This window comes from Thunnus maccoyii, chromosome 2 (assembly GCF_910596095.1).
Source record: "Thunnus maccoyii chromosome 2, fThuMac1.1, whole genome shotgun sequence".
NCBI classification, from domain to species: domain Eukaryota; kingdom Metazoa; phylum Chordata; class Actinopteri; order Scombriformes; family Scombridae; genus Thunnus; species Thunnus maccoyii.
The window spans coordinates 1,878,892-1,895,315 of NC_056534.1; the positions used below are offsets into that span (position 1 = coordinate 1,878,892).

At 38.0% G+C, this 16,424-nt stretch overlaps 1 protein-coding gene across 1 annotated transcript; it reads right to left on the minus strand.

Moving 5' to 3' along the window:
- Positions 1 to 987: 987 nt before the first annotated feature.
- On the minus strand, positions 988 to 15,813 carry LOC121912796. The gene is made up of 10 exons (XM_042435236.1): positions 15,758 to 15,813; positions 15,147 to 15,395; positions 12,890 to 12,897; positions 11,169 to 12,218; positions 9,893 to 9,899; positions 5,062 to 5,337; positions 4,465 to 4,548; positions 1,917 to 2,276; positions 1,593 to 1,691; positions 988 to 1,397 (listed from the first exon to the last, which is right to left on the minus strand). The coding sequence occupies exons 2-10, from the start codon at positions 15,388 to 15,390 to the stop codon at positions 988 to 990; spliced, it is 2,538 nt and encodes an 845-aa protein (XP_042291170.1). The 5' UTR covers positions 15,391 to 15,395; positions 15,758 to 15,813.
- Between the last annotated feature and the right edge of the window lie 611 nt (positions 15,814 to 16,424).

The following is a 16,424-nucleotide window of genomic DNA, read 5'->3' on the forward strand; positions in this document are numbered from 1 at the left end:
TGGGAGGATGTTGAAGCAATAAAAAGACAAGTAAAAGCTAAAAATCCAACATACATAAAAAAAAACAAATGCTATTACATATCATAAAGCAATGACCACATTAATTATATCCTGATTAAATCAGGTTTATACTGTATATTACCACTGAATATGTACATTTGTTACCATGGATGACAGTGAATCTGTTAATGTAAAAATGTATCAGTTTATCATTGTTTGTTGTGTTTTTATGTCTCTAATCCATTGCTATTTAAGTATTGACTGCTGTGTCAGTATTGTAGTATAAATAATTAGTCCAGTGTATATTTACACAGTGGACTCAAAATGTACAGATTGATTATTAGTATATACTGTACATTGCTTTGACAATTTTAGATTATTCTCAAATATGTGCCTAGTTTATAACATTTTAAATGGTTTGGCCCTCCTCCACTATGTGACTTTGTGTACAGTTGCTCAGTAAGTTCTATTAGATCCTCCAGAATATCCTCTATACAAGATTGTACCATTTCATCACACAGCATATGGGCAGTCAGCTTTCTCTGTGAAAGCCACAACTCAGTGGAACGTCCTACCTGATGATATGAAGAACTGTAGTTCTATCAGTACATTCAAGGCCAAATTAAACAATTAACTCAAGATGAATCAGCTGTGTGACCACTGAGCCTAGTTTACATTATCAATTCTTAATTGACATTGTGGGTGTATTTGATGTGCTGTTGTGTGTAGCTTTGTATTTTGTATGGTGTGTTCTATGTGGTTTTTTTTGTTGTTGTTGTTTTTTTTTGCTTTGTACTGTTTGTTGTTGGGCTGTTGTATGTTTTGATTGTGGGGGACTATGGATGCAAATTAGCTTCAAGCTAACTCCAGTGCAGTGCATCATTTATGCTTAACACTACACACTGTCCCATTCAATAAATCAAATAAAATCAAATCATATTGACAATGCTTCATTGTTTAATGAATTGCTGATCATAAAAAAATAGATCAGGCAGTTTGATTGACAGGACAGATGATCAGAGGGGCGGAGTTTTTACCACCATCATTAGTAGAGGGACCAAAGTATGGGTAGAGTTTCTCAGTGAAGGAGCAGCCAGTAAAGGAGTAGATAAGAGCTGCAGTATCCACGTCATAAAAGAAGACCAGACCCTCCTCATAATCCACAAACACCCCCACCTTCTGAAGCCAAGACTTCAGAGAGAGACGGACTGAAGGGTCATTACCAGCTTTGTACTCATATCCATTTCTCATCCCTATAATCCAGTAACCATTCTGAGGTCTAGCTGTTATTCTTCCCTTCCTGTTGATGGACTCTCTGACCACTCCTAAAGTCCATTCAGTCTTCCATTTAACCTGAACCTCAAAGTAAAATCTGCCTGAAGAGAAACTCTGCTTTCCTAAAACACAAACACAATGAGAAAATCTCTTTGGGTTGTCTGGGAGATTCTTCTTCACATCACGATCATTTACTTGTTTCTCATCATCAGACAGGATGAGCCAGGGATTTGCTGTATCAGGATCAAGAGTCACATCCACTGCATACTGCTGGATCCTCTTCAGCTCAGCCTTAAGCAGCTTCTTCATCTCTTTACTGAGCGTCTCCTCCAGCTGAGTCACAGCTTTCACCACAGTCCTCACATATGATGGTGGACGGACGCTGACCTCTGTCCAGTCTTTGGTGGGTGGAGCAGCTTTCAGGGATGGGAAGTTTTGGAGGAGGTGGAGGTGGTCTTCAGAGCGTGAGAGCTGCTCTACCTCAGAGCTTCTCTTCATCAGCTCAGAGATTTCCTGTTCCAGCTCTTTGATGAAGTCTTCAGCCTGTTTCTCTGTCGTTCTTTGCTTCTCTTCAATCGTCTCAATGAGCTCATTCAGGCTTCTCTCAATAGACTTCATCAGAGTGATGAAGACCTGAACACCTTCTGCTTTCTCTCTGTCTGCATCTTCCTTACTGAGGTCGACTGAATGTTTGATCTCATCAATCTTAAGTCGTCTCTTCTGGATCATCTGCTGAATTTCAGCGTTTTTCTTCCCCAGCTCTGCCTTCTTTCCTTCATATTCTTCTTCCAGAGGAACAACATCATGTGTCTTGTGGTCAGAATAGGCGCAGAGCACACAGACAATTTTCTGGTCGGTCTTACAGAACAGCTCCAGAGGTTTATTGTGCTTCATACACATCCTGTCTTCCAGGTTCTCCACAGGGTCCATCAGCTGATGTCTTTTGTCATGTGAAACTTTCACAGGAGGCTCCTGGTGAGTTGGAACTAACCAAATTATAACTAAAGAAAAAGGAACAGACATCACTTATTGTAATGATATTACATGCTAACAACACAAATTAGTAACATATTTGGCTCTAAACAGACAGTATACTGTGGCAGACGATCTAACCACAGTAACTGATAATAACCTGAGAAAGACATTGATGATGTTCAGACTGAGTGATCATAGTCTGGCAATAGAGAAGGTCAGACACAGGCAGACCTGGCTGTCCAGAGAGGACAGACTCTGCTTTCATTGTTATGAAGGAGCTGTAGAGACAGAATTACACTTTCTATCAGAAAACCAAAACTACAGAAATATTAGGGAGGAATTATTTCCAAAATTTGACAAAAAGTTGCCCCAACTTCCAAAGTCTGACAGAAAGGGAGAAATAAGCCCTGATTCTGGAGGAAAAGAAGAATGTGCAGTGCTGCTAAATATGTCACTTCTTGCCACAACAAGTAGGACATAGACATTTATGAATATACTTCTAATTAACATATTCTACTTACCACCACCATCTCCTTTTGTTTTTTATGTTGTTATTTATAGACTAACAGCTGTCTTTTATTGTCCTTAATAATATGATTATTTTATGACCACTACATTAACACCATCGTAATTTGTAATCATCATTTGTGCTTTGGAAATACAAGTCAAATGTCATGCCTATGGAAATGAATTGAATTGAGCCTCACAGGAGAAGAAAGCCGCCAGACACCCCAGAAACACCAGACAGGACTTCAGTTTGGTTCCAGTACCGACGTCACAGGGAACTTCTCCTGGTTTGGCAACTTGTTGCTCTGAGCTGCTGCTGCTGGCTTTCTGTCTGAACTGAGCAACAACCTCAGTGAGCAAAGTGTTGATGTGAAGCTCAGGTTTTGTGTTGAAAACCTCGTTACACATTGGACACAGGTACTGGTCATTACTGTTCCAGTGTTTATTGATGCAGTTTTTGCAGAAGTTGTGTCCACATGGTGTGCTGACTGGATCAGTGAACACATGCAGACAGATGGAGCACAGAAACTGATCTTCAGATCGCAGACAGTTGGCATCAGACTTATCTACACACAGAGGACAAAAGTGAAAATGTGAAAAAATATTTCAATTGCAGAAATATTCATTGTATGTTGAGTATTAACTTCTGTAGTTTAATTTCAGTTAACTTCACTTCAGTCACTGAAATCAGACTTGTCATTATTGGCAGGCCACAAGTGGCCAAGCTTCTCCAGTCTGACTGCCTAAATGAAAGTACTAAGACTTAGAATCTAAAAGGTTTTCAATGTAATGAATCTATATCATTTATGTCTCAGAGACCGAACTGGAAGAGGATCCTCTGTTTTCCCACAAAACAACAGCAGGTGATCAGCAGGCAGCATGAAGGAGAGAATGATTAAGCTGTTCTTTTCTGTTTTGTGCTTTAGTGCACAACAACTGATTTTTTTATCTCCAGTGAGTTTTAAAATAATAACTGACCACTCAGATCAGATCAAAATGACCAAGAAAATAAAAACTATCAGATGTAAAATGAATAGGACCTGAACCTTGGATGTAGATAACATGGATGTTTTTGCGGAGAGGAAGGAAAGAAAACTCAGCTGGTTTAAGGAAAGACAGCTCAATCTGTGTGTTTATGTTCATGGCTGGTTTAGTTGTGTAACAGAATGTCAGGCTTAACAAATAGATCAATAAATATCAGGTTGTGTATAATGTTATAACAATTTTCAGAGGTGCTTGGCAGCTGTCAGTCATAAGTAAGTTTTATATGGTGCAGAACAATTCTGGCTTTGTATTGAAAATCTCTACAGCCAATTGCAGGGTGCAAAGTGAACATGACCCATACCAGAATGTTTTTAAGACATAAAGGATATGTCTGGTGATTTTTTTTGTATTTTTCTTATCATCAACAAATCTCATGTTTGGATCCAAACCATCAATGAAGTGATCTACTAACAAGTATTGTGTGTGTATCAAAGCCTGATATATCTTATTCCTCCTTTGTTGTCCGGAAACTATTAAAAACACATCAGTGAGTCACACTGCTGCACTGGGTGACATGTTCCTTCATCATGAAGAGTTTGGTCATGTTAGTTTGTTTGGAAATGGATCCAAAGACTAATAACAGTGATTACGTTTTCAGTCTCTAGAGAGTCGTTCTGTGTAAGGCAAACGCCACTGAGCATGTGCAGCTTTGAGCAGCTTTACCTTCCCTCTGACTGCTGTCGGTCAGAAGCTGAAAGGAGGAAAGTCTTCTGTTCTCTGAAGCCTCCTCATCATTATAAATATCATCTGACACAAAGAGAAACAGAGAGACATAATTTTGAAATTTAGTAACCCTGCATTGAAATAGCATGAGTCAGTGGAAAGTTCAGAAAGAGGATGAGTCTGAGAGGAGGAAGGTCCTCTGTTCTCTGAAGCCTCCTCATCGTCACTGACATCCACTGAGAGAGAGACAATTAACAATCAATAAAATATAATAATATGCAATTTAGCTATGACAATACTGTAACGGCATTTGTGTCAATAAAGCTGATTTTGAATTGATAATTACTATATCAGAGTGGAAGTGAAGACTTGTTCCACTGACAGTGAGAGCAGAGATGTTTGTGTTAATCATGGCAGACAGATGAAGGTCGTCTGTGTGAATGTGGAAGTTCTTCAGTATTAAAACAAATAAATAACATGAACGTAGCATTTCTTTCCAACCTCCACAGTCTGGATGTGACAGATGGCATCTTGTGTGAACAAGTTAATATCTTGTTTGCATAAGATTGTTGCAGTTTCTGTCTTCCTGTGACTGACCTTCTGGTCCTGAGCTGCTGTCTGATAAACTCTGCAGCAGATCATTCCTGTTGATCTTCTTTAAAAGCTTTTTGGTCACCTCCACAGCTCCAGGAAGTTGGTAGGTCTGCACCATTAGATCCACAGTGTCCTGTCTCTCTGCCTTCTCCAGCTGGGATGCTTTGATGACTTGATGGTCTTCCAGACTGTCATCCTTTAGGAGCCACTTGAAGTCCTCAAATTCCTTCTCTATCAAACCCTCCAGAGTTTTCACCAGGTCCTCCTTCTTCATTTTCCCTGTAAACATGGCAGAATATTTTCAACATGAAGGACTTGCCATTTCCACAAACACTAGTTCACAGCCAGATTTTCACCACCATGGTCATTGTGTTTAAGTCTCTGATCCTGCCTGCTTCCCTTTTGGATTCTGCTGACTGACGACTTGTTATCAACCTGCCTTCAATCAAAGGATTTTTTTAGAACTTTTATCTTATCTGATCTGTTGTTGATTCTTACTTTTGAGTCCAAACATCACCTACCAGATTAACTGGAAAATCATAAATGTATTGCTTGTTATCTGTGCTGTTAAATGTAAGAACAGTAATAATGTTTATGACTGATATTGTTTGAAGGTTTAAAGGCTTGGCTCAGATTTGTAAATTGGTTTTGGGGCCTGGGGTTAGAATGTTAGTTGTTTGTTAATTAATTGTAAGAATTCTGTATTTTCTGAGTCATTAAAAAAATGTATTGCACATGTGATGTACAAACAGTACAGAAACCATATTCAGATTCTATATTTCTCCACTCTCTCAAAAAGGTTATCAGCTCTCTGTGGCTTCTTCACACCTTGATTTCACATGTGAGTCATTATTTTCTGTACTGTTTGTACATCACATTTTTTTTGTACTTTTTTAATGACTGCACAAAACGTTTTCACACATGCACAAAATATTTCTACAGCTGCGAAACTTTATTACACATTTCACAAGCTCAAAATATTTATGGCCATTATTTATTATTCATGATGGTCAACAAGACTAATAAAAGCCTTTAGATTGTGCAACAACATCAGTTGTGTAAGTTTATTGTGTGATGAATGTGTGGTGAATCATAAATGGAAGATAACACACAGTTATTTGTTTTCTTCATGAAAAGGTTCAGGCAGATGTCAAGAAAGCACATTTGGAGACTCCATATTTTTGTAAAAATAAAGTCTTCCTGATTACAACAAAACTACAAGAAAGAGAGAGACAGTCGACTAGCAGACGCTGCTGTCTCAGCAGAGTTAGTAACATTAATACTAAAGGACTCAACATCCACCACAACATGTCAGATAGGTTGGTTAGCTTGAATGAGGTAAATCACTCTATAAAACAGTAAAGAGACAGAAATGTATTTAACACTCACAGAGAAACAACAACTGAAGTCTTGTTGATTGTAGATTCTCCTGCAGACTGAGAGAACTGAATCTGTGGAGTCTTTATGAGCCGTTGAGCAGAGCTGAGAGACACAATATGAAGAGTGATGAAGACCTCAAACAGGAAATAAACCTTCACATTTACTCATGCTAGAGAAAAAAAGATCATGATTGTTTAAAATAAACAAGTATGTTGATCGTGACTTTGATAGATTCAATTCAATTCAATTTTTATTTACATGGCACCAAATCACAACAGAAGTTATCTCAGGGCACTTTTCACATAGAGCAGGTCTAGACTGAACTCTTTCATTTACAGAGATCCAACATTCCTCCATGAGCAGCACTTGGTGACAGCAGCCCCTTAAACTTTAACTCTCGACTTCCTTTATAATCACCAAAGATTTGTTAACATTTCTTCATTATGTGCATGTTCAATAAAATATTTGTCATCTTCTTTTTTCTGCAGTTATAGTTTATTGCAGCTCTGAAAAATCTTACTGTCAGTCCAAAGCTCAGCTCATTGTTTGTCCTGTAATGTTTTAACCTTTTCATGTAATTCTTGTATTTTCTTCTATCATGTAGTTGTTACTAAATTAGGCTGGTAAGCATCATTGGATTAAATGTTGTTGAGTCTGATTTGTTGTTTCACTGGTGATTTTACTGTCAGTCCTGCTGTCTGGTGTGTATTTTTGCAGAACTGCAAGAATTTAATTATGCTGGGGTATTGAGTGTTGGGAGATTTTGCTCTTTGTGCTTTTAATGCAGTGCGCTCTATTCCTTCATTTACGACATCAGCCTAATAATCATATCAGTAATGATTATTTGAAAATAGACCAGTAAGAATATATCTTAGGATCAAAAGGAACCAACAGTCCCTTTACAATCCTTTACAACTCTGCAACAATCTTACTGTCAGTCCAAAGTTCAGCTCACTGTTTGTGCTGTAATGTTTTAACCCTGCTAAAGTTGTTTAACAAGAAAATAATTTAGAGTATGTTACCTTATGTTATTATGTTAAAATTTGCATAAAGATAATGATCCAACAGGTGCAGCAGCCCCTCACAACAAGAACTAATAAACTAATTTATCAATTTTCTTCATCAGTGTTGTTGGAATATAATGGAGATATTGTTCTTCATGAATAATGAATATATTTCAGAAACATACCCACAGTTAAATAACGGTACAATAAATTTCCTCTTGCAACGGGTCTGACATATTTATTTGACAATTGTGAGTTTAAAATAAAAAGTGTAACTTCCTGGTTGAGAAGAACTGTAAGTTTGTTGAAACACAGTAAATATTATCAGCTGTACTCACCAGTGTTTGCATCAGTTGTTGAGAAAGAACTCGTTTAATTTCTATGCTGACAGATAAAGAGACGTGTCAACTGCAGCTCCTCTGTGTTTCTGAAACTTTCAGTTTAATTAGAGGAATATGACGTTGAAGTTTCCTCTTTGCGGTGTTGCTCCACCTCTTACTGCATCTTATCTGTGAGGTTTTGTTTCCTCCTTCAGGTTTAGACATAATCATAGTCACAAACATCTGGCACAAGATGAGTTTAATCTTTAGGGAGACATTTTACTTCTTTTATCTTCGTTTTCAGCAGTGTTAGTTTATTGCAGCTCAGAGAACCGTTTTCACAAAAAAGTCAGTCCTACATGTAAGAATAAACCTTGGGATGACGAAGAAGTAAGTAACTTTATTTATATATCACCTTTCAAGAGCAGAGATGTCACAAAGTGCTTCACAGCAGAAATAAAGCATAAACATACAGACATAAAACACAAAAAAAACAAAATAAATAGAAAATAGGAAAATTACATTAAAGTAAGTCTGAACAAATTGGTCTTGAGCTGCTTTTTAAAGGTTTCCACAGATCTTAAATCCAATGGGAGCAAGTTCCAATGTTTAGGAGCCACAACCTCAGAAGCACAGTCTCCTTTAGATTTAAGCCTCATTCTAGTTATTGCTGAATCATATGAAGAAGTTGAGAGGTGTGTGCAGTCTGTCCCTGCCTTTACCAATCTGTCCTCTTTGATGTGTGCTGTTATACTGACCTCTGCTGGACACAGGGGGGGAACACATACAACTTGTACAAACCTCAGTGACTCTCATGCACATGGACATAAAGTAGCTGTAATTAAACCTCTTCTTTAGAAGCCTACCCTTGATTCAGGTGTCCTAGCCAACTATAGACTTAAAAATGACACATCCTGAACCACTGCACAGCTAAAATGACTTCTTTGTTTAGAAACAATATGTATATGCTAAATGGACTTGGATCAATACTATTCATCTTGTATATGCTTCCTCTAGGTAAGATTATTAGGAAACACTCCATGAATTTTCATTGCTATATAGATGATACCCAAATATATTTATCAATGAAGCCAGATGAAACCAATCAGTTAAACAAACTCCAAGCATGCCTTAAGGACATAAAGACCCGGATGACCTGCAATTTTCTACTACTAAACTCAGACAAAACTGAAGTCATTGTGCTTGGCCCTAAACACCTTAGAGACACATTATCTAATGATATAGCTACTCTAGATGGCCTCCAGCTCCACTGTAAGGAATCTGGGAGTTATAAGTAAATTCTGCTTCTGATCCTTTTTTTCACTAAATGGGTGAAAACTGGGATAATCTGGTTTTAACAAGGACTTTCTGCCTCACCTGACTGTCACTTTAGACACTGAACCACTACAACACAGCTTAGACAAGCTTAAAGGTAATGTCCATGTTACTACTACCAAGTGCATATGTGAGACTTTCATTGTATTCTTCAGTGCAGCGAGAATCACAAACCACATAGTTCTCACCTTCATTGGATTTGTATTGAGGCAGAAAACTCAGAGACGGTGATTTCACTCACAACTTGAGAGGCTGAATACTAACATAATTTATAGAATAAAATATGTGTTTTCATGATTTGGGTGAATTTAAAGTGTCCTTAGTGTATCTAGTGTGTGTGCACTAACTCTGCCTGATGCACTCTTGTACTTGCCTACAGATTCACTGCTTCCAGCTTCATCTTAAAAATGAAATCTACATATTTTGCTTCACTCATCTCATCAAAGAGGAAAACAGTACATTTCTGTGTTCTGATCAGTAACAAACTCAACTGAAAACACCAAAACTGTTTCCATATAGTTATATTTATTTGTGTAAATGTTCTTACTGTGAGGAACACAAACTACACAAGTCTGGTTTTACATTTACAATCATCACACTTTATAGAACATGTCAACATGTTTCAGTGATTCTTTGCTTCTCATTGATACTTACAGACAGCAGTTATGTTACATTTGATTGTAAAACCTCTTAAACCCCTAAAAATGTCTAAGTAGCTTCAAAATTGTAAAGAGAACATATTTTCACCCTTTGTAACAGAGACACATACTCTACTCTTCCTGTTCATGTTCAAACCTTGAAGCTAAATGACACACAGTGAAATATTCAAGCTCAGGATATCATGACTGTTATGGCTACATCATTACATCTAATGAAATAAATCTTGATATATTTTACATCACAGCAGATACATTTCCCTAAAATTCAGTCTTGATACAGATTTGGTATCTTTGTAAACTTTGGGATGTTCACTAGATCTTGAAGCTCTGTTGGTTTGAACAGAGTTTCTTTTCACGTGTGTTTTTTATGATGGATCCATCACCACTGAAGAGGTTAATGAATGAATAGTGGGAGGATGTTGAAGCAATAAAAAGACAAGTAAAAGCTAAAAATCCAACATACATAAAAAAAACAAATGCTATTACATGTCATAAAGCAATGACCACATTAATTATATCCTGATTAAATCAGGTTTATACTGTATATTACCACTGAATATGTACATTTGTTACCATGGATGACAGTGAATCTGTTAATGTAAAAATGTATCAGTTTATCATTGTTTGTTGTTTTTTTATGTCTCTAATCCATTGCTATTTAAGTATTGACTGTTGTGTCAGTATTGTAGTATAAATAATTAGTCCAGTGTATATTTACACAGTGGACTCAAAATGTACAGATTGATTATTAGTATATACTGTACATTGCTTTGACAATTTTAGATTATTCTCAAATATGTGCCTAGTTTATAACATTTTAAATGGTTTGGCCCTCCTCCACTATATGACTTTGTGTACAGTTGCTCAGTAAGTTCTATTAGATCCTCCAGAATATCCTCTATACAAGATTGTACCATTTCATCACACAGCATATGGGCAGTCAGCTTTCTCTGTGAAAGCCACAACTCAGTGGAACGTCCTACCTGATGATATGAAGAACTGTAGTTCTATCAGTACATTCAAGGCCAAATTAAACAATTAACTCAAGATGAATCAGCTGTGTGACCACTGAGCCTAGTTTACATTATCAATTCTTAATTGACATTGTGGGTGTATTTGATGTGCTGTTGTGTGTAGCTTTGTACTTTGTACGGTGTGTTCTGTGTGTTTTTTTTGTTGTTTTTTTTGTTGTTGTTGTTGTTTTTTGCTTTGTACTGTTTGTTGTTGGGCTGTTGTATGTTTTGATTGTGGGGGACTATGGATGCAAATTAGCTTCAAGCTAACTCCAGTGCAGTGTATCATTTATGCTTAACACTACACACTGTCCCATTCAATAAATCAAATAAAATCAAATCATATTGGCAATGCTTCATTGTTTAATGAATTGCTGATCATAAAAAAATAGATCAGGCAGTTTGATTGACAGGACAGATGATCAGAGGAGCGGAGTTTTTACCACCATCATTAGTAGAGGGACCAAAGTATGGGTAGAGTTTCTCAGTGAAGGAGCAGCCAGTAAAGGAGTAGATAAGAGCTGCAGCATCTATGTCATAAAAGAAGACCAGACCCTCCTCATAATCCACAAACACCCCCACCTTCTGAGGCTGAGACTTCAAAGAGAGACGGACTGATGGACCAGCACAAGCTTTGTACTGATTTCCATTTCTCAACACTATAGTCCAGTAACCATCCTGAGGTCTCAGAGTGATCATTCCCTTCCTATTGATGGACTCTCTGACCACTCCTAAATCCCATTCAGTCTTCCCTTTAACCTGAACTTCAAAGTAAAATCTGCCTGAAGAGAAACTCTGCTTTCCTAAAACATTAGGACAATAAGAAAATCTCTCTGGGTTGTCTGGAAGATTCTTCCTCTTATAACCATGATTCACTTGTTTTCCATCACGAGACAGGGTGAGATTAGAATGTGCTGTATCAGGATCAAGAGTCACATCCACTGCATACTGCTGGACCCTCTTCAGCTCAGCTTTAACCAGCTTCTTCATCTCTTTACTGAGCGTCTCCTCCAGCTGAGCAACAGCTCTCACCACAGTCCCCTCATATGATGGTGGACGGACGCTGACCACTGTCCAGTCTTTGGTGGGTGGAGCAGCTTCCAGGGACAGGAAGTTTTGGAGGAGGTGGAGGTGGTCTTCAGAGTGTGAGAGCTGCTCCACCTCAGAGCTTCTCTTCTTCAGCTCAGAGATTTCTTGTTCCAGCTCTCTAATGTTGTCTTCAGCCTGTTTCTCTGTCATTCTTTGGTTCTCTTCAATCGTCTCAATGAGCTCATTCAGGCTTCTCTCAACAGACTCCTTCAGAGCGGTGAAGACCTGAACACCTTCTGCTTTCTCTCTGTCTGCATCTTCCTTACTGAGGTCAACTGAATGTTTGATCTCATCAATCTTCAGTCGTCTCTTCTGGATCATCTGCTGAATTTCAGCGTTTTTCTTCCCCAGCTCTGCCTTCTGTCTTTCATATTCTTCTTCCAGAGGAACAACATCATGTGTCTTGTGATCAGAATAGGCACAGACCACGCAGACAATTTTCTGGTCGGTCTTACAGAACAGCTCCAGAGGTTTATTGTGCTTCATACACATCCTGCCTTCCAGGTTCTCCACAGGGTCCATCAGCTGATGTCTTTTGTCATGTGAAACTTTCACAGGAGGCTCCTGGTGAGTTGGAACTAACCAAATTATAACTAAAGAAAAAGGAACAGAAATCACTTATTGGAGTGATATTACACACTAACAACACAAATTAGTAACATATTTGGCTCTAAACAGACAGTATACTGTGGCAGACGATCTAACCACAGTAACTGATAATAACCTGAGAAAGACATTGATGATGTTCAGACTGAGTGATCATAGTCTGGCAATAGAGAAGGTCAGACACAGGCAGACCTGGCTGTCCAGAGAGGACAGACTCTGCTGTCATTGTTATGAAGGAGCTGTAGAGACAGAATTACACTTTCTATCAGAAAACCAAAACTACAGAAATATTAGGGAGGAATTCTTTCCAAAAAAAATTGCCCCGACTTCCTAAGCCTGACAGAAAGGGAGAAATAACTCCTGATTCTGGAGGAAAAGAAGAATGTGCAGTGTTGGCTGCTAAATATGTCACTTCCTGCCACAACAAGTAAGACTTAGACATTTATAAATATACTTCTAATGAACATATTCTACTTACCACCATCTCCTTTTGTTTTTTATCTTGTTATTTATAAACTAATGGCTGTCTTGTATTATCCTTAATAATACGATTATTTTATGACCACCAGATTAACACCATTGTAATTTTTAATCATAATTTGTGCTTTGGAAATACAAGTCTAATTTCATTTCTGTTGAAATGAATTGAATTGAGCCTCACAGGAGAAGAAAGCCGCCAGACACCCCAGAAACACCAGACAGGACTTCAGTTTGGTTCCAGTACAGACGTCACAGGGAACTTCTCCTGGTTTGGCAGCTTGTTGCTCTGAGCTGCTGCTGCTGGCTTTCTGTTGAGCTTTCTGTCTGAACTGAGCAACAACCTCAGTGAGCAAAGTGTTGATGTGAAGCTCAGGTTTTGTGTTGAAAACCTCTTTACACATTGGACACAGGTACTGGTCATTACTGTTCCAGTGTTCATTGATGCAGTTTTTGCAGAAGTTGTGTCCACATGATGTGGTGACTGGATCAGTGAACACATCCAGACAGATGGAGCACAGAAACTGATCTTCAGATCGCAGACAGCTGGCAGCAGACATATCTACACACAGAGAACAAAAGTGAAAATGTGAAAAAATATTTCAATTGCAGAAATATTCATTGTATGTTGAGTATTAACTTCTGTAGTTTAATTTCAGTTAACTTCACTTCAGTCACTGAAATCAGACTTGTCATTATTGGCAGGCCACAAGTGGCCAAGCTCCTTCAGTCTGACTGCCTAAATTAAAGTACTAAGACTTAGAATCTAAAAGGTTTTCAATGTAATGAATCTATATTATTTATGTCTCAGAGACCGAACTGGAAGAGGATCCTCTGTTTTCCCACAAAACAACAGCAGGTGATCAGCAGGCAGCATGAAGGAGAGAATGATTAAGCTGCTCTGTAGCTTTAGTGCAGATGAACTTTTTTTTTTTTAAATCTCCAGTGAGTTTTAAAATAATAACTGACCACTCAAACTGAGCGAGAAAGTGCTTGTTTTTTTTTTTACCAAGAAAATAAAAACTATCAGATGTAAAATGAATAGGACCTGAACCTTGGATGTAGATAACATGGATGTTTTTGCGGAGAGGAAGGAAAGAAAACTCAGCTGGTTTAAAGAAAGACAGATCAATCTGTGTGTTTATGTTCATGGCTGGTTTAGTTGTGTAACAGAATGTCAGGCTTAACAAATAGATCAATAAATATCAGGTTGTGTATAATGTTATAACAATTTTCAGAGGTGCTTGGCAGCTGTCAGTCATAATTAAGTTTTATATGGTGCAGCATAATTCTGGCTTTGTATTGAAAATCTCTACAGCCAATTGCAGGGTGCAAAGTGAACATGACCCATACCAGAATGTTTTTAAGACATAAAGGATATGTCTGGTGATTTTTTTTTTTGTATTTTTCTTATCATCAACAAATCTCATGTTTGGATCCAAACCATCAATGAACTGATCTACTAACATGTATTGCGTGTGTATCAAAGCCTGATATATCTTATTCCTCCGTTGTTGTCCAAAAACTATTAAAAACACATCAGTTAGCCACACAGCTGCACTGGGTGACATGTTCCTTCATCATGAAGAGTTTGGTCACGTTAGTTTGTTTAGAAATGGATCCAAAGACTAATAACAGCGATCAGGTTTTCAGTCTCCAGAGAGTAGTTCTGTGTAAGGCAAACGCCACTGAGCATGTGCAGCTTTGATCAGCTTTACCTTCCCTCTGACTGCTGTCAGTGGAAAGTTCAGGAAGAGGACGAGTCTGAGAGGAGGAAGGTCCTCTGTTCTCTGAAGCCTCCACATCCACTGAGAGAGAGACAATTAATAATAAATAAAATATAATAATATGCAATTTAGCTATGACAATAATAGCAGCATAAGTAACACTTGTGTCAATAAAGCTGATTTTGAATTGATAATTGCTATATCAGAGTGGAAGTGAAGACTTTTCCACTGACAGTGAAAGCAGAGATGTTTGTGTTAATCATGGTAGACAGATGAAGGTCGTCTGTGTGAATGTGGAAGTTCTTCAGTATTAAAACAAATAAATAACATGAACGTAGCGTTTCTGTCTGACCTCTGCAGTCTGGATGTGACAGATGGCATCTTGTGTGAACAAGTTAATATCTTGTTTACATAAAATTGTTGCAGTTTCTCTCTTCCTGTGACTGACCTTCTGGTCCTGAGCTGCTGTCTGATAAACTCTGCAGCAGATCATTCCTGTTGATCTTCTTTAAAAGCTTCTTGGTCACCTCCACAGCTCCAGGAAGTTGGTAGGTCTGCACCATCAGATCCACGGTGTCCTGTCTCTCTGCCTTCTCCAGCTGGGATGCTTTGATGGCTTGGTGGCCTTCCAGACTTTCATCCTTTAGGAGCCACTTGAAGTCCTCAAATTCCTTCTCTATCAAATCCTCCAGAGTTTTCACCAGGTCCTCCTTCTTCATCATTTTCCCTGTAAACATGGCAGAATATTTTCAACCTGAAGGACTTGCTATTTGGTGGTGGTGAATCATAAATGGAAGATAACACACAGCACGACAATTCTGTTTACTTCATAAAAAGGTTCAGGCAGATTTCCAAAAAGGAAATTTGGAGACTCCGTATTTTTGTAAACATAAAGTCTTCCTGATTATGACAAAATGAGAAGAAAGAGAGAGACAGTCGACTAGTAGATGTCACTGCCTCAGCAGAGTTTATGATGTTAGTGCTACAGGACTCAACATCCACCACAACATGTCAGATAGGTTGGTTAGCTTGAATGTGGTCGACCAATCTCTAAAACAGTAAAGAGACAGAAATGTATTTAACACTCACAGAGAAACAACAACTGAAGTCTTGTTGATTGTAGATTCTCCTGCAGACTGAGAGAACTGAATCTGTGGAGTCTTTATGAGCAGGAGAGCAGAGCTGAGAGACACAACATGAAGAGTGATGAAGACCTCAAACAGGAACTAAACCTTCACATTTACTCATGCAAGAGAAAAGTTTGTTTGTTTTTGTTTTGAATTACCATTACAATATTTATTTCAGCTCTCCTTGTACTTTTTCACACTTTTGCACACTTAGTGTCCTGTTCAGTTTACAAAAAACAGTGTATTGACATTGTATGTTCTTGTCCATCAGTTGTTTCTATATGTATGTGTCTGTTATTTATTATTATATTTTGAAAAGGCTGCTGCAAAATCAAGTATTTTTGGCTGCAATAATAATAGAAAACCTCTGTGAAATCCTGGAGGGACTTTTTATTGAAGCAGGTCATCACAATGAGATCAATATAAGCTCCTTTTTCAACACAGAACTGATCAGGACACAAGTGAGCTGCTGGGCTGATGAACATTCATGGGAATAAGTTGAGTGAGTGGAACTGACATCTTTTCATTACAGGAAAATTAGACGTTTTATATTATTTGTTTACATCTCACTGCTTTGTAACAGCTTAAAATTTCCTCCTTTTGCAGTCGAAAATCTTCATCTCTGTGAG